At 37.5% G+C, this 19,099-nt stretch overlaps 2 protein-coding genes across 2 annotated transcripts; one reads left to right on the top strand and one right to left on the bottom strand.

The window, feature by feature from the left end:
• Positions 1-739: 739 nt before the first annotated feature.
• LOC109236337 lies at positions 740-3,112 on the top strand. Its single transcript, XM_019402510.1, has 4 exons — positions 740-1,057; positions 1,145-1,960; positions 2,057-2,141; positions 2,607-3,112. Exons 1-4 carry the CDS (start codon positions 740-742, stop codon positions 3,110-3,112), a joined length of 1,725 nt encoding a protein of 574 aa, XP_019258055.1.
• Positions 3,113-7,673: 4,561 nt separating this feature from the next.
• Positions 7,674-11,144, bottom strand: LOC109236323 (cyclic dof factor 3). The gene is made up of 2 exons (XM_019402489.1): positions 10,567-11,144; positions 7,674-9,353 (listed from the first exon to the last, which is right to left on the bottom strand). Exons 1-2 carry the CDS (start codon positions 10,816-10,818, stop codon positions 8,079-8,081), a joined length of 1,527 nt encoding a protein of 508 aa, XP_019258034.1. The 5' UTR covers positions 10,819-11,144; the 3' UTR covers positions 7,674-8,078.
• Positions 11,145-19,099: the final 7,955 nt, after the last annotated feature.

The following is a 19,099-nucleotide window of genomic DNA, read 5'->3' as shown; positions in this document are numbered from 1 at the left end:
TAAAACTCGAGTTTTTCAATCTTGGTTTTTCTCGAGTTTTCGGATTATTCGGGTTTTTTCCCGGTAAAATCTCCGTAGAACACAATATATTACTTGTGCTCAATATATTTCTTTAATCCTAGTAAGATACAACTATATAAGGTATTTCGCAAAAAAATAATACTAAATATGAGATGTGTCATGGCATTATCCTAAAATATTCAACAATAAAGACAATAGAATTATGTAATATAAATAATGCTAATTAAAATATTCATATTAAAAATGAACATAGTCTAAAAGTACTAAGTTATGCTAAAATAAATAGACTAATAAGGGAGTACTAATTACATAACTAAACGCTAAATAAAAAATAAAAATAGGTTATTATTGAAATGAAAGGGCTTAAGGATGCATACAAGAAACTAGAAGGGAGTGAAGTGCAAATGAAAGAAAGTAGTGTAGTAAAAATATTGTTAAATAGAAGAAAAGAGAGATACGGAAGTAGTTGTAAAAAAATGATTAAAACTGTAAAAATCTAGAGCTTCTTCTTCTTCCTCTGATCTTATCTCTCGCTAGCTACTGTTCCACTGCCATGGCCAGTTGCATGTCTGAATTGCTGCTATCTTTCGTATAATCTAGCTCGATTAACATAGTATCAGAGCCTCGATCTCAAATCTAGGGCTCAGATTCGAATTTCGACGGAAGGCAGTGAAATTTTCTGAAATTAGGGATCCATAGTTCTTCGATCGGAACAAAAATGGCCGAAAATGAAGTGACTTTACTTGAGCACAACCATCCGATGTTTCTCCAACCCCCCGACGCTCCAGGTCTAGTTTTAGTCCCAATTAAGCTCACAGGGCCCGAGTATTATGCCCTATGGAGCAGGGCGATGAAGCTAGCATTGAGAGGAAAAGGAAAGCTTGGATTTGTGGATGGAACATGTGTCAAAAGCACATACAGAGGAGAACTTACAGAGCAGTGGGAAAAGTGTAACGCAATTGTATTATCGTGGATCGGAAGCACTATTGCAGGTGAGTTAATGCCTAGCATTGTATTTGCTTCAAATGCAAAGAAAGTATAGAGTGATTTCAAAGAAAAATTCGATAGATGTAGCTTAACAAGGATATATCACCTATGGACGGAAATTGCTAGTTTGAAACAGGGTACAGACTCTGTTACTAGCTACTATACGAAAATGAGTGATTTGTGGAGTGAGTTAGATGTGTTGGTCCCAACCTCTACTTGTGATTGTGAGGAGTCTAGACCATCCTTAGAACATTTAGCTCAACAGAGGTTATTACAATTCCTAACGGGGCTGAATGAGACTTACAGTAATGTAAGGAGCAATCTATTGCTAAGAAGGCACGTCGTTACTGTGAATGAGGCCTATGCTATTGTAACACAAGAAGAAAGCCAAAGGTCATTAGGATTTGTCGACACAAACAGGGATCCTTTAACAATGATGGCAGGAAGAGACCAAATTTTAAAACCAAATAAGTTTGGGCTGATTTGTGATCATTGTGGTTTCAAGGGCCACTTAAAAGAAAACTGTTATGAGATCATTGGTTATCTAGCAGATTTTAAGAGCAAAAAGAAATTTCAAGGTGAAGGAGCTAGACCTTATGTGAATGCTGCAAGTACTGAAGCAGGAGAAGGCTCAGGGAATCCGTTTCAGGGTCATGTGTTGACAGAGGAGCAATACAAGCAATTGGTAGGTCTTCTGAACAAGCCAACAACAGGAGATTGTTCTTCAAACATGGCAGGTATAGCCTCTCTATTATGTAGTGCATCAGTAGAAGAATGGATAGTGGATTCAGGAGCCACACATCATATTACACATAATAAGGAAATCTTAAGCAACGTTAGAGAAATGACAGAACATAGTGGAGTTCAGCTGCCAACAGGGAATAAAGCAGACATAAAACATACAGGAAGTACAGTGGTCCTAGGAAATAAAAGTGTGGACAATGTTCTACATGTGCCTGACTTTAAGTTGAATTTATTGTCAGTATCAAAACTCACCAAACAACTCAGATGTTCAGTCAACTTTTATCCTGATTTCTGTCTGTTTCAGGAACTTTACAGTGGCAAGGTGCCGGGGATTGGTAGAGAATCAGGTGACCTATATTTGTTGAAAGGAAGAGCAATAATATTGGCAAGTACAACTCTAAGAGATAAGACTGACAATACTCTATGGCATCACAGATTAGGACATGCTTCCTTGAAGACTATACAACATCTGCCAACTTTACAAAATAAGATCAGTAGTAGTGATATTGAAGATTGTGACATTTGTCCTCTAGCTAAGCAGTGTAGACAATAATTTCCTGTTAGCAATTCAAGATCAAGTAATATTTTCCAGCTTGTGCATTTAGATGTTTGGGGACCTTATAAGGTGCCCACTTATGAAAGAAAATAATATTTTGTTACTATAGTAGATGACTTTAGTAGATATACATGGGTATGTTTGATAAATACCAAATATGAAGTTGTAGTTGTGCTGAGGAACTTTATATCAATAATAAAGAACCGATTTGCTATCACTGTGAAGTGTTTGAGATCTGACAATGGGAGTGAATTTTTTAACTCCAAATGTAATGAACTGCTTGCTTCTCTGGGTATAGTGAATCAAAGTAGTTGTGCCTATACTCCACAACAAAATGGAGTTGTGGAGAGGAAACATTGGCACATTCTTGAAATGGCTAGAGCATTGAAGTTTCAAAGTGGGATTCTTATTAAATTCTGGGGAGATTGTGTGAGAACTGTAGTGTATTTGATAAATAGACTGCCAACATCTGTATTAGCAGGTAAGACTCCATATGAACTGCTTTACAAGAAACAAACCAACATAGAACATTTGAGGGTGTTTGGTTGCCTATGCTATACAAGTAGCTTGCCAATGGGAGATAAGTTTGCTCCTAGAGCAAGAAGGACTGTACTCATTGGTTATTTTGATACCCAAAAGGGTTATAGGGTTTGTGACTTAGAAAGTAAATCCTTCCTTATTAGTAGAGGTGTAGTTTTTAAGGAGCACATATTTCCTTTCAAGAATCTTCCCAGCAATACAGATGATATGTTTGTGCAAGATGTGACTGCTGTGCCTCCAGTTCTCCAAGACAGTGTTATGTAGAGTTCTTCTTCTACATAGCATATAGCCACATTGCAGGGTGAGCCACATTTAACTGAACCAGATACTTCTGGAACAGATATGGATGGCATTCATCTTCAAAATAACCACATGAATCCTGACAATGTCACACCTCAAGGGGAGTTGAGTGATACAACTCCTGGTGATCAAGCGATTGCTGAAGTAGCTCCTGCAAGTACAACACCAGCAGCTTATGAACATGATACTATTCTAACTGAAGGACCTCCATTGATACATGCCAGGCCACAAAGATCTCATGCTCCTCCTCTATGGATGAAAGATTATGTTTCCACCTCTGTGACAAGCAAGTACCCCATATCATCTCACATAGCATATCATCACCTTTCTCCAGATTACCAATCCTATCTAGGGGTATTTTCTGTATTGACTGAACTTAGAACCTTTAGAGAGGCAGCTCAAAATCAACAGTGGGTAGAAGCTATGAAGCAGGAGATCAAAGCTCTTGGGGATAACTCCACTTGGGAGATTGTGTCTTTGCCTCCTGGAAAGAAACCAATTAGATCAAAATGGGTTTACAAGATAAAATATAAAGCCAATGGTGAAGTGGACAAGTTTGAAGAACGACTGGTTGCAAAAGGCTATACTCAACAGGAAGGCTTGGATTACCATGAGAAATTTTTTCCGATAGCTAAAATAGTTACTGTACACACTGTTATTAGTGTTGCTGCATCTAAAGGTTGGCATCTTTTTCAAATGTATGTCAATAATGCCTTTCTTCAGGGAGACTTGGCTGAGGAGGTTTACATGGAACTTCCACAGGGATTTCAAAAGCAAGGGGAGTATCAAGTGTGCGGGCTATTAAAATCCCTCTATGGACTGAAGCAGGCATCAAGACAGTGGAACATCAAACTCACAAATGCCTTGTTAGATGCTGGATACATACAGAGTGCCCATGATCATTCTCTTTTTACCAAGAAGCATGGAACAGACATTGTGATCATCCTCATTTATGTGGATGACCTTCTGATAACAGGAAGTTCTCAGTTTTTGATAGATGAAGCTAAGAGTACCTTACACAAGTGCTTTAAAGTTAAAGACCTGGGAGAGCTTATATACTTTCTGGGAATTAAAGTCATGAGATCAAAGGAGGGTGTTCTTCTAAACCAGAGAAAATATGTACTGGAACTGATTTCTGATGCAGGACTGAGTGGTTGCAAACCTGTTGCAACACCAATGGAGCTGAATCACAAACTTACTACAGTGGATTATGACAATCATGTTGGCAGGACAGATGATACACAACTAGAGGAAGTGGGTACCTATCAAAGGCTAATTGGGAAGTTGCTCTATTTGACTATTACAAGACCTGATATATGCTTTGCAGTACAAGTTTTAAGCCAATTCATGCAAAAATCCAAAGGTCACATATGGATGCAGCACTGGGAATGGTCAAATACATTAAAGGAGCACCAGGCTTAGGGATATTACTGAAGAAAGGTGAGACTCAAACACTCACTGGTTTTTGTGACTCAGATTGGGCATCCTGTCCCAATACAAGAAGATCTGTGACAGGTTATGTTGTCAAGCTAGGTGATTCCTTATTGTCATGGAAATCCAAGAAACAACAGACCATTAGCAGAGGCTCAACAGAAGTAGAATACAAGAGCATGGCAGCTGCAGTAGCAGAAATCATTTGGATGGTTGGCTTATTGGAGGAACTTTGAAATAAAGTTCAGAAACCAGTGAATTTGCATTGTGACAACAAGGCAGCGATGCAAATAGCTGCAAATCCTATATTTCATGAAAGGACTAAGCACATAGAGATAGATTGTCATTTCGTGAGAGTAAAGCTCAAGAGTGGATTGATCACACCACAATATATTCCCACCAAAATGCAGCTAGCTGATCTGATGACCAAGAGGTTAGGTTCAGTGTAGCACAGTCACTTATGTCCAAGCTCGGAGTGTTCGATGTTTTTCACTGCCCAGCTTGAAGGAGAGTATTGAAGTGAAATGGCTTAAGGATGCATACAAGAAACTAGAAGGGAGTGAAGTGTAAATGATAGAAAGTAGTGTAGTAAAAATATTGTTAAATAGAAGAAAAGAGAGATACATAAGTAGTTGTAAAAAAATCAGATTAAAACTGTAAAAATCTAGAAATATTGTTAGCGTTATTTAAGTTACTAATATTAATGGCTATAAAACTTATTGGAACATTCAAATGTTCAAAGTCCAACCATGAAATAATACTTTAAAAGATAAAATTATGAAAAAGTTTAAGAAATATTATAAATTACATCACAATAAGTATATTTATATATTAAATAAATCTAAATTTTTTATATATGTAATGTTGGGTTGGTTTGGTTTCGGTTTGACTTTCCTTCGTTAAAACCAAACCAAGCCAATTATAGTCGGGTTTTTTTTCCACCACCAAACCAAATCATAATTGAATTTTTTTTCTCGATGTGACTCTTATTATCAGGTTGGTGCGGTTTGTTGGTTTCCTTTGTACACCCTACTTATATCTATATGCCTCTAAAAGGAATAAAAGAGGAAAGCAAAAGCTCAGTGAAAATGCCAAAAGCATTTATGCCAGTAAGAGCATATGGGAATTTTGGGTCCCCTTACTCTACTAATTTATATATAAGATGTGGCTCAGAGTTGCTCAAGACATCAAAATATCTACTCTGTTTTATTGACAAAAAATTGCCAAGTTACACTAGATTGTTCTGATTTTCTAAGTGCCCACCAGGCTAATGTCTACATCAACCAACACAAATTGATTTATTTTCTTGTTAACTGATTGTATTGATTTTGCAGTTATTTCTCCCTCTTGCCTAATTATCAGGTAATGGATTGTTGAAAATCCAGAATCAGGTAAGAGGTATTAGGCTGTTATTTTTTTTTCTTTTTTCTTTTTTCTTTTTTGGACATCTGAAGTTGAGAAGCAGGTTAAATATTCATAACTAAAATAATAGAGAGAAAAAAGAAAAGAAAGTTCAAGTGACTTATTTTTGGTGGCCACCTGGGGCTTTGTGCTTTGGGTCGAGTATTAGGGTTGTAGTTTAGTAGGTAGTTGACTCTTGCCTTATTTCGTACCTTTGCGAGACTAGTCTGGTAGGGTTTTGTCTAAGATAGCTAGTGGCAATGTTATGTCTTACTATTTCGCTTTCCAGTGCATGACCTATTTACTAGCTATCGCTTTTGCTTTGCATCTTTCTTCAGGATTTCATGGTGTTCCTATTTTTCTTACGATGTACGTGGTGATACTAATATTGTCTCCTTTTGTCTTTTTGTTTTCTTGAGCCAAAGGTTTTTTGGAAACAACCTCTCTACTTCTTCGGGGTAGGAGTAAAGTCTGCGTACACACTATCCTCCCCAGACCCCACTAGTGAAATTTTACTGTTGTTGTTATTGTAGTAAAAGAAAAGAAAATAAAATCTTGTATCATCTTTCCATTCCCTTTTGCAAGTTGTTTGGGATTGAAAAGGAAAGGTACTTGACTTTTTCTAGAATTTTCAAAGGCTCTAAGCTATCTGCATGAAAAGAGGGCATTAATGAAATATCCACTTTCACATGCATTGGCCACCACTAAGCTGCTCCACCTTTTTGTATAACAACAGTATTTGGTTTAATTTGCGCTCTCCTTAATTATTTTTTCGGATACCTATTAACTTTCATTAGCACAAGTCGGGTAATTCTGCCCTCATGTTTTAGATAGATGAAAACAAATCATTTAACATTTTTTGTCGATGTTGGAAACTGAATCATAATCTTCCATATTTTTCACTCACTTCATTGACCGTTAGGCCAGATTTCACATCCTTAGATGCTCCTATGCTATTCCAGTTGAGTCCCAACTTTTGCCTATCTTAAGTAGTTCATGCAACATATCTTTGCAGTTGGAGTTATTTTAAAAACATTTCTCATGAGTGTTTAAGTGGGTGTTTGGACATAAGAATTGTAAAATTCCAAAATACGGGGAAAAAAATTTTCAAGTGAAAATGATATTTGAAATTTAGAGTTGTGTTTGGACATGAATATAAAGTTTTGTGAGTGATTTGAGTGAAAATTTTGAAAAACAACATTTTGGAGTTTTTCAAATTTTCAAAAATTTCCAAAATGCATCTTCGAGTGAAAATTGAAAATTTTATGAACTAACGCTGATTTCGGAAAAAAGTGAAAAATTTCTTATGTCCAAACGGGCTCTAAGTGTGCGTTTGGACATAAGAATTTTTTCACTTTTTTCCGAAATCAGTGTTTGGCCATAAAATTTCCAATTTTCACTTGAAGATAAATTTAGGAATTTTTCGAAAATTTGAAAAACTCCAAAAAGTTATTGTTTAAAATTTTCACTCAGATCACTCACAAAACTTCAAAAACAACCCAAAATTATATTCATGTCTAAACACAATTCTAATTTTCAAATACCATTTTCACTTGAATTTTTTTTTCCACTTTTTTTTGGAATTTACAAATCTTATGTCCAAACGCCCACTAAGTACATTTTAGACAAGATCAATATTTAAAAGACCTTCCTGTTGATATTCAAGCCTTCATGATGTCTTCTCTGAAAGAAATCAAGAAGAGGCACACTCGTATAACTAACAAAAGTTAAACACATAATCTGAAAAGGCTTGTATTATTTAGATCACCAAGGAAATGGAAAGATGGAGCTGCTTTCCAAGCTACCTTTGGCAATTACACATTTAACATCTGGTTCATCCAAATCTCTCTCTTTCCTTTTTCTAAGCTGCATAAAGTTATATACATTGAAGAACACAAACCAAGTAAAACCAAGGCAGCTGCTCGCTCCTAGTGTTACAAAAGAAAGGATACTTGCTACCCTGCTTCTGTTGGAGGACTTGAAAAATATTAGCCTCTCTTAGTGATATGCGTATCGTGATTAAGCATCCATTAGGCAGGAAAACTGGCAGGTATCTTTCGGCAGGTATTTCACAGGGCTGCATAGCTTCTAACTCACTTTAGGCTCTCTCCTGGAAGCTGAGGGACCTAGATAAGGCTGCAGGGTTAGCCTGCAACATCGGAGATGTAGTGGCAGAATGATCTTTTTTATCACTTTTCGGTTGCAAGGCCTTAAAAAGACCTCCCCTGCTAACGGAGTCGTATTTAATTCCTAGAGTTGACCATATAGAACTCTTTGCAGCTTCATCAGGATCATCGATACGCAAAGTTTTTGGGACCAAAACAGACGTTTCTGAATTCTTTTGCTCCGATGGTTCTTTTTCGTCGGGACTGTTTGACTTAAGCAAGTCCCCTTCCCTTGAATGCTTCCCTAAAGGTGAATTAGGAGTAGATCCTGACCCTTTTGGGTTCTCGGTTGGTGAGGGTGGAGTCAACCAGGGAATACTCCATGGACCAAGCATATTGCAATTCCAGTAGGGTGGAGGACAGAATGGCAATGGATATCCGGGCGGGCAAATCGCTGGAAGAGGAACTGCAGCATTCCATTGGTAAGGCCAAGGAACGCTGGGTATGCATGGAACGGGAGGTGCGAAGCCATTTACATTTGGAACGACTACCTCATTGCGCCTATGAGTGCCTCCATCGACCATTGAAGTTGATGTAGTGACTGAAGATCCACTACAACAGTCATCCCCATTTTCTCCACCTTTGCGAATGGAGTTCTTGTTTTCAGGTCCGTGGAAACCGTTACGAGTCCCATTTGGTACCTTTTTCTCTGCAAGGTTTAGAACAGAAGCCATAGATTCACAGAGAGGTGAGTCAGGCCCAAAGGATAGTACAGTACCATTGGGTTTGAACGTTGGATGCTGAAATCCATTTGGAGGATCAATTCTTGCCGCTTGGAGGGCTTCAGGGATTGTGATGTGACGACAGTGCGGTGCAGAATTCTTGTTCTTGCGACGACCAGCTCCCACAGGCACATTCCTCATGGTACCGCCAGCAGTCCAATATCTCTGGCAGCTCTTGCAGAAATGTCGAGGCTGGTTGACATTGTAATTGTTATAGTAGCAGAATTTGGTATCCATACTATTACAACGGGGGCATGGGAGAATTTTGTCTGGCTTCTTAAGAGGTTTCTGCTGAGAGTTTGATGCATTGTTCGGATCATTTTCAGTCTTGGAGGTTTTTAATGCAGGTGAATCTTCATCAATATTAGGAGTTTTTGGATTGTTGTCTGATTCTGACGAAAGCTTAGGATCTTCTGATTCTTCCATCATCTGATTTTGATCTTTCTCCTCCGACTTGGTTTCGCTGAGCTCTCCTGATGAATGATTCTAAAATCCAAACATAACTATATGAGTAGAGTTGAGTTGCTGGTCAAATTGCTGTAAGAAAGCTTTTTTAAACTGTTAACTAGCCAATCCACATGATGGCAGGAACATAAATAGTGAACACTAACAAGTTAACAACTTTTTCTTAAAATGGTAAACAAGACAAGATAGAGAAGCTGATTCTGTCCTACGAAAAATGTCGTCGGGTGCGTGTCGGATTCTCCAAAAATAGTGTATTTTCGGAGAATCCGATACGGATGCGGCAGTGTTTCGGAGAGTCCGGCAACATAGATTCTGTCTCCAATTTCTTTAGTAGTTACAACTATACCTTATATAGGGAAACATAACTGAAAAGGGTATGCCATAGATTACACAAAGCAGACTATAAACATCTGGAAAATTAGGAAGTGACCTCATCAAGCTATTGGTTAATTCTATTTTGCATAGCTAAAATACATTGAAGAAAGCTAAAAAGTAGAAGAAAGTTACACTAAAGAAAAAGTAGAGTAATTTTCACGGGTGGTCATTCAACTTTGCGTTCATTACGCAAAAGTCATTTTTCTTCTTTTTGTTTCGTAAAAATCATTCAACTTCATGTTCATAACTCAAAAGTCACTTTTCTTTCTTTTGTTACACAAAAATTATTTTACTTTGCTCTACTTATCACAAAAGTCATATTGGCCAGATTTTATAATATTTTTACTTGAAAAGTCTATTTTGCCCTTGACATTATAAATCTTCTCATTTATGTAACACCTTCTATATTATATACTACATAATATATATTTTTACCTAGCTATTTTACTTATTATTAAAATAACTTTATATTATTGTATTTATTATTTATATAAAATATTCATACATTTGTAAAATCTGATCAAACTGACTATTGTGATAACTAGAGCATAGTAAAATGATATTTGTGTAACAAAAGAAAGAAAAATGACTTTTGGGTAATGAACAAGAAATTGAATGATTTTTAGGTAGCAAAAGAAAGAAAAATGACTTTTGGGTAATGAACACGAAATTGAATGATTTTTAGGTAGCAAAAGAAAGAAAAATGACTTTGGGTAATAAAGACAAAGTTGAATGGCCACCATGAAGAAAAATAGGAAGAACTATTTTCAAAATTCTTAACGAAATTAAGCAAAAGAAATAAAAATCATAAAGTAAACTTTGGACCATCAATTGCAAAATGGATTATTTGGAACTGTACCTTTTCAGCTTCTTGATTTTCTTCATCAATTTCTTTATCTTTCTCCTCACTGCTTGCTTTCTCATCCTCTAAACATCCATCACAGTCAAACCCAGTATTCGTCTCGCTATCTTTAACACCACAGCTAGCATTTCCTGAATTCCCGTCGCCGGAATCTTCGCCGGGGACGATCAAAGGCAGCACCTTTTCGTTCTCCGGCAAAGCAATCTTCTTGCCAAACAGCTTAATCTCTGGATCCTTCGATTCCCTCATATTTTCCAATGAAAATATATTAAAAAATTAGAGTTTTTTCTAGTAGTATTTGAGTAGTAGTCGGAGAATCAAAGATCGAAGAATCGGAGTTTCCAGTAAAACAATAAAAGAAGAAACTTAAAGGGTCCTTCCGTAATAGTGGTGAATTTTTGTAGCCGGGAAAGTTGCCGCCGGCAGGCTGTCGGCAAATCAAGATCGGAGATACTATGTGTAAAGTGAACGTTTTGAGAACCGAGAACTGTGAAAAGGTTTAAGGCCTTGTTGGCATGGTTGAGGACTGTGATTTTGATCAGGGGTTTAAACAAAATGACAGCGTGGGGGGGTGTTAGGATGCCACGTCATCACATAATTATTTTATCAGCCACAAATTTTATATAGTGACCTTTTATGAAAGTAATACAATCTTTCTTTAGATTCGGATAGTTGCACGAAAGTTGGGTTCACCCTTTGGTCAAAGGACTCTGTTTGAAACCCACTATTGATGATGTGGAAGGATATTATTGGCTACGGGATGGATAAGTTTGTACTTTTGGTGAGAAGTTTCATGCTGAGAAGAACTTGCAGCTGTGGAACTCATCATCAGCTAATAGAAGGGAGAAATTAGAAATTGAACTTTTGTCAGAACCAATGGGATTTTTTTCATTCTTCTGTCAAATTCTGGAAAGTGGCCCGATTCAATCGATATTGATTTTTTCAATTGCGGATAAACAACTTAACCTTTGGTCATTAATTTTTGGAGACGAATTACATATTCATATTCACAATAAAAGAATTAGTGAGACTCCTTATACGTACTTCATGGCTGATAGGCCTACAGACGCTTGACGCCTTTCTTTTGATATCCCCAACCTTTGATCATAGGGATCAATTTCTAGTCGCATAGCTTCATAATAATTCTACAAAGTTTCCGCGTAATTTCCTTCGAATTGAGCCGACATCCGTTACGATTGTCATTCAATTGAAAGAATCTCCGTTCTAGAACCGTAAAAGAGATTTTCACCTCATACGACTCCTCCCTTATGTGCAAAAGAAGGGTAAACTGAATCATACCACTTTATTAGATGACTATATATAGAAGGGTATAAGTTAGAGTATTATTATTGGACCAATGAATTTCTTTGATGATATTTGTGCTTTAGCTTGAAAAAATTTCAATTTTTATAGCAATATATATTTTAACCAATCGTATGAACGTTAGGTACATACGTTGAAATATTATTTTTTCTCAGCTTTGTATATAGTTGAGTCAATGAATTTACATCACTATAAAATGATTCTACATTACACTTAAATAAGAAATGACACGTGCTGCTATTTTTTTTAAAACTCAAACTAAGAAAAAAGGACCTCTTCTTTCTCTTACCTTATATATACGTAACTAATCATTTCAATTTTCAGGTAAATAGTTTGACTTAAATCATTTGCAACTCAAAAATCAGTTTTTGCCCCGCATAAAAATAAGTGTCAATTTTTGTTTCTCTCTGTCCATTTTAAAATCAAAGTCATTATATACTTATCCATATCTATTCGGGGAAAACCCCAATTGCTATCTATTATATAAAGTTAGATTAGATTATTTTCTGATAACGGCATCAAAAACTTGTTAGTTCTTAAAGCACACATAAAATATACATAGTTCACAAGTAGTAAAGTGACTCGAAGGTTGTCGAACCTACAGAGACTTATATTAGGTGCTACCTAAGCAAATAAAAATTTATTATCTGTGTACTATTACCAAAGAGCAATGTCTGTGACTAAACTAATATTGCAGAATTTATACAACTACTTAGCTAAACTAGCAAGAACGCACGTGTCTATGATTTTGTCTTAACCAATTGAGATGATGATTCTAGGGTTGTGGTCAGGTTATCAATCCTATTGAGTCGTAATTACACCCGTCATTACCATATGAGCCTATAGGATCCTTCAAAACACCATTCAGGGGTCATCTACACAAAAATCAAATTCCGGTAAACTCTTAAAACTTAAGCATCCAACCTTGAGATTAAGAGTCTCAATTATATCCAAAACTCCCCCGAAACAAAACTAACCAACCCCGCAAGTAACATAATGATAAATACATATATGTAAAGAAACAAGTAGGGGAGAAAGGGCTAAATACACAAAATGACCAACCGGGTTGTTACATTCTTCCGCTCTTAAATAAATATTTGCCCTTGAACGAGCCTAGAATCATACCCGGGGTCTCAAAAAGTTGAGGATATCTGCTCCACATCTCCTGATCGGTTTCCCAAGTATCCTCCTTGATCAGCTGACCTCTCCAATGAACCTTCACCGATGCTATATTCTTCGACCTCAACTTTCGAACCTGCCAGTCCAAAATGGCCACCGACTCCACATCATAAGTCAAATCTTCGTCCAACTGCACCTTGCTGAAGTCTAATACATGTGACGGATCCCCATAATACTTCTGGAGCATCAAAACATGAAACACTGGGTTAACACTCGATAAACTGGGTGGCAAGACAAGTCTGTAGGCCACCTCTCCAACTCTCTCTAGCACCTCAAAAGGACCAACATACCTAGGGCTCTACTTGCCTTTCTTCCCGGACCTCATCATACCCCTCATAGGTGAAACTCTTAGTAGAACCTTCTCACCCACCATGTATGCCACATCACGAACCTTCCTATTTGCATAACTTTTCTGCCTAAACTACGCTGTGTGAAGCCGTTCCTGAATCAACTTCACCTTCTCCAAAGAATCACAGACCAAATCAGTGCCCAACAACCTAGCCTCCCAGGCTCAAACCAGCCAACCGGAGAATGACAACGTCTGCCATATAAGGCCTCATACGGAGCTATCTAGATACTTGGATGATAGCTTTTTTTGTAGGAAAACTCTGCTAATGGTAGGAACTGATCCTATGATCCCCTGAAATCAATGCACATGCTCATAACATGTCCTCTGATACTAAATAGTACGCTCGGACTGTCAGTTTGTCTGGGGATGAAATGCCGTGCTCAGCTCAACCTGTATGCCTAACTCCTGTTGCATTGCCCTCCAAAAATGCAATATAAACTGCATGCCTCGATCCGAGATAATAGACACGGGCACATCATGAAGTAGAGCAATCTCACAAAGATAAATGCGAGCTAGCTGTTTTGAAGAGTAGGTAGTCATGATTGGAATGAAGTGTGCAGACTTGGTCAGTCTGTCCACAATAACCTACACAACATCAAATCTCCTCAAGGTCCGTGGAAGCCTAACTACAAAACTCATAGTGATACGCTCCTACTTCCACTCCGGAATATGTAGCTTCTGAAGCAAACCACTCTGTCTCTGATGCTCGTACTTCACATGCTGACAGTTCAAACATCGAGCAACATACTTAATAAAATCCTCTTCATCCTCTGCCACCAATAGTGCTGCCTCAAGTCCTGGTACATCTTCGCGGCAGCCGGATGAATGGAATACTATAAACTATGGACCTCCTCAAGTATCAACTCTCGTAACCGATCCACATTAAGCATATAAATATGGACTTGAAGCCTCAATACCCCATCACCATCAATAGTACCTCCTTAGCATCACCGTACTGCAGCATTTCCCTTAGGATAAGTAAATGGAGATCATCATACTTACGTGCCTTGATGCGCTCAAACAAAGACGACGGTGATACAACAAATGGAAGAACCCTACTAGGCTCCAAAATATCCATCCTCACAAACCTGTTGGCCAAAGCCTAAATATCCAAAGCTAACAGTCTCTCCCCAACTGGAATAAAAGTAAGACTCCCCATGCTCTCAGCCTTTCTACCCAATTGTTGCTCCCAAATGCACACGCAAGTATACGTGGTCGTACAAGTAATAAAATGATAAGTCAAGTATCGAACCCACAGAGACTTGTATCAACTATCCACTAAAATCATCAAGATTGTTATTCAGTCAAGCCAAAATCAAGTTCAAGAATGTGATTACACTAAACTATAATTCTAATTTATAACTAAATTATCAAGCAGTAAATGATTGTTATGTATTCAATAGAGACAAATATTCCATGGTTGTGATCGATTCACCAATCCTATTGTGTTCTAGTTACCTCTCCCTTTCATACAATTCACTCATGGTCGCTTATTAATCGATAATTGCTCTCATAGCCTTCTCCTAAAGTTCTACTCGCCTATTCAAAATAGATTAACGCCTATATTCCTATGAAATCAATCTATTAAAATCACATTAAGATTACGATAGTGAATTAAGCACAGTGACTAGGTATATTCCTATCCTAACAACAAATCCGCCCCCTAATAGTTAAGATCGTGCTCTCTTCAATTCGTCTCTAATCTAAGCACGGCTTTCCCAAGCATAGCATAGATAGTAAATAGAACCTAACTGCTGGCCATACAATTAAGCAATTAATCACAGAATTGAAGAAACAACCATATAGTAGTGAATTATAATCAAGGTTAAGTCAACGTTAAACGACAAAATTCATGGCTAAATCACAACCCCAGAACAATGGGTTTTTAGCCACTCATGTTAATAGCAAACAATTTCATAAGTGTTGAATAATTGAAAATACTATAAAAAGATGAAGAAAACTGAGATCTCTCCGCTTCCGAATGTTTCTCGTGTGTATTTTTCCTTAAAAGTGGCATCACACCCTTCACAAATAAGTTTAGTCTTGCTTTTATACGTGTTGGGTAGGTCTAGGGCCGAAATAACCGTGTCCCGGGCACATTTGGAGAAAACTCACGCCATTGGCGCCCTGCTCAGCGCCAGGCGCCCTCCATGGTGCTGCCAATTTAAGGCTTCTATTTCTGGCGCCACAGGTAGCGGTAGGCACTGCCTGTGGCGCTGCAATTTCCATTTTACATGCTTTCGTCCTTTTTGGCTCTAATTTTGCATATTTCGCCCCCAATTGCTCTCGGATCATTCCTACACATACAAATACCTCAAATTAATATAAATCAATACATTTCACATCCTAAATCCACGAAATAAAAGTAAAATATGAGGCGATATACACACATATATATATACTTTAAGCTAAACATCAACACCCCACACTTAGACTCTTGCTCGTTCTTGAGCAATGGGACTATCAAATAAACCCCAACTACGTACAAGTCTCAACTATAGAGGAGCAATTCAACTTTTAACCATACTCTCTACCCTTGACTATGATCAGTACCGGCACACAAGCATGAACATACAAAATTTCACATTCTTCCCGTTTAAGCATGCCCAAGTATAACTTTTCAATTCAATCAATTCCAACAACCTATTTGTCACCACCCAACCTCAAAAGCCGACTTGTAATCACTAAGCACCCTCAATTCACGCACTCTCCCAACAAAAAAGTTTACAACATTACCAATCATTCATGAAGTCATGTGCCCTCACCAACAAACAAAAGAGTGAATATAGACTAGTCCACACATTCAAATATGCTTTTGAATATAGATTAAGGACATCACACAATTGAACAAAATTCGCTCACTCTCACAAAGAATTCATATGCATCCCGTGGTTGTACCATAAGCTTACCCGTAGTGTATATCTCTACTAATTTAAGCTAGCCAAATCTAGGATCAATTAGGACTTTAAGGTTGTAATGTAGGCTAAGGGACGGGTATGATACATTTAAAAATAGTGACTAACCCTCCTAAGCACTTTAATACACTACATTCACAATTCAAGCACATGTTCTCCTCAACCAATTCACTTGCCACAAACCATATGCAACATAGCCCTTACTTTCATTAAGCACTTCTATACTCCCACTAGCACAAATTATTAAGAATTAGAGGTGTGTATTTTCTACATACTTTGACTATCATTTTTTTCTTTTTTTCTTTTCTTCACACACTCCATACATTAAAGTTCCTCGGCTAGTGACTTTTGATTCAACTTTAGTGCACCAACAGGCCCTTCTATGGTTCCACTCGAAAATTACTCCCCAATATCTCACTTTACTTCTTTTAGCGACAAAGTGCCTTAGGAGGTAAAGGTTCAACAATCTCAAATTAAGAACAAAATAGGGGTACGACTTGTAATGTGGGTGCCAAAGAAAAGGTCTATAGGCTCAAAGGGGCTAGCAATAGAGAATTTTATTTTTATGTGACGAGCACATCCATGATCAAGCAAGAAATGCCTACGTCATCTCCTAGATTAGCACAACTTACAATTTCGCTTCGATTAACACACAGGGCAAGTTCTAGACCACACAGGATAGCACATAAGATCACAAATCCTCACACCCACATTGCACATGACTTACTCACAACGGTTTTGTTCAACTCTCAAGTCAAGCAAGCACACATAATTGAAAAATTAAAGCAATGAAGCACTATGTAGCATACAAGTCAAACAACTGAGAGAAAGCGTCACAAAATAGGCTATTTACTTCACTTAGACGTCACAATTCAAACCAAATATACGGGAAGATAGAATGTATGTCATAGCCTAATGTACCAGCTGTCACACCTTATTTTTCCCGAGGGGGATATAAGGAGTTTTTCCAATTTAAGTGACATTAATCGAAATGAGATTATTTATTCAATTTCAGAGTCTCCACTTGGAATAGTTATATGGTGTTCCAAGTCACCGATTTATTTTAAACCCCAAATCTAGGAAATTTGACTCCATTTAAAGTCTGCGAAACCAGAAGACCGGGTAAGGAATTCTGTTAACCCGGGAGAAGGTGTTAGGCACTCTCGAATTTCGTGGTTTTAGCACAGTCGCTTAGCAATTTATACTTGACTTATTTTATTTAATTACTCATTTTAGGACCTATGTTTATTTTACCTTATACCGCTACTAATCACTTGATAACTCGTATTTAAATAATTATCGAGTACGCGTACGTATACTCGTTTTAGTTTGGTGCGTCAAGAATCACGTCACGCGTACGTGTACACAATTCACAACGCTTAGTTTATTTAAGAAAACAAAAGGTTGGTCAAAGTCGCGCGAACGCGTACTTTGAATTTTTTGAAAATCAATCACAGTCACGTCACGCGAACATGTACGCAATCATGATAGTAGTTTAAAAAACCGTGCCTAGAAGCATTTCTACGAGTATTTGATCAAGGCGTTTTATTTACTAAAAATGTTTGACCATGGTCACGCGAACGTATACCTTGGTTTGTTTTGAAAAATCGTAATTATGTCACGCGAACGTGTACACAATCACGATGATAGATTAAGTCACGCCTAAAGCAAGCTACGATGTTCGTTCTTTTCTTAAACTAATTTGAGATTGTTGTAAGGTTATGAATATTACCAAAAATTGGAATTGTGGGAGCAAAGAGATTTATCTTCTACGGATACCTTCGTAATGCAAAATTATTCACTTGGCTCGTATTCTTTCAACTAGTCCACCGATCAGGTACCTCATAGACCAATATAAATTTGCCAAACCAAACTTTCACTTTTCTACATAGCCTAACTACTGAAATTATAAACGAAAAATATATATACACCATTTGAACACAAAATCTACTTCAACAACTAAACATATATGACCTGACCAATTCTTAATAACTTAACATAATAAACTCAAGAACACCACAAATGGATGAACAAGTTGAAATCACGTATATGGCATGATAACGAAGACTTCAAAGAATCAAAGTAAAACAATCACCAAAGCACAATAAATACATGAAATAAACTAAAAGTGAGAAAGGGACCTTTTTGTTTTGTACTAGTGAAGATAACTCAGTGAAGAATACAGCAAAGCCAAAGGTGCTTGAAAAATAGGAAATAACTTGGACCGATGACCGGAGTTGCAGCTAATTACCGTCTCGATCGGGAACCTCACTGCCAACAAAACTCGAAACCCAACTGATGCCGAAAACTAATGTAACAGTGGTGATTTTCTAAAGCAGAAAATGGAGGTGTTTGGGTGGTGGGATGGAAGAAATCTGGTGCATTTTAATGGATTTTTTGTTTGTTTTTGTTCTTGTTTTGTTGAAGAGGGTTTGGGGCTGCTTTCTGTACTACTGTGAAGCTGCGTTAATGAAGGAAGAAAAAGAGATTATAAACTCTATTTTTGTGAAGCTGTGGCTGCTCCTTTCTTCTCTGCATCCCCTCTCTGTTTTTTTTTTGGGTTTCTTTTTCTTTTAGATCTCCACGGGGGTGCTGCCGTTTCTCTATTCTCTACGTGTGTGTTTCTTTCTGTGTGTTCTTCTCTGTTTTCCTCTTTTACCGAAGTGGTGGAATTCCAAAATATATAGATGTGTGTGTTATAAAACTGGTGTGAAGAAAGTGGGAAAGTGGGGATTAGGACGTGAGTGTGCATGGGGTGAGAGAG

Source organism: Nicotiana attenuata, unplaced genomic scaffold (genome assembly GCF_001879085.1).
Source record: "Nicotiana attenuata strain UT unplaced genomic scaffold, NIATTr2, whole genome shotgun sequence".
Taxonomy (NCBI): Eukaryota; Viridiplantae; Streptophyta; class Magnoliopsida; order Solanales; family Solanaceae; genus Nicotiana; species Nicotiana attenuata.
The sequence above is the reverse complement of the archived record's forward strand: the minus strand, read 5'-3'. Positions and strand labels throughout refer to the sequence as shown.

Excerpts from the sequence above, each read along its gene's own strand:
- LOC109236337 (XM_019402510.1), top strand. The coding sequence starts at position 740 with ATGGCCGAAAATGAAGTGACTTTACTTGAGCACAACCATCCGATGTTT. Across the intron at positions 1,058-1,144 it reads TTGCTTCAAATGCAAAGAAA|GGTACAGACTCTGTTACTAG; the intron begins GTATAGAGTGAT and ends AGTTTGAAACAG. Across the intron at positions 1,961-2,056 it reads GTGTGGACAATGTTCTACAT|GAACTTTACAGTGGCAAGGT; the intron begins GTGCCTGACTTT and ends TGTCTGTTTCAG.
- LOC109236323 (XM_019402489.1), bottom strand. The coding sequence starts at position 10,818 with ATGAGGGAATCGAAGGATCCAGAGATTAAGCTGTTTGGCAAGAAGATT. Across the intron at positions 9,354-10,566 it reads AAAATCAAGAAGCTGAAAAG|AATCATTCATCAGGAGAGCT; the intron begins GTACAGTTCCAA and ends TTTGGATTTTAG.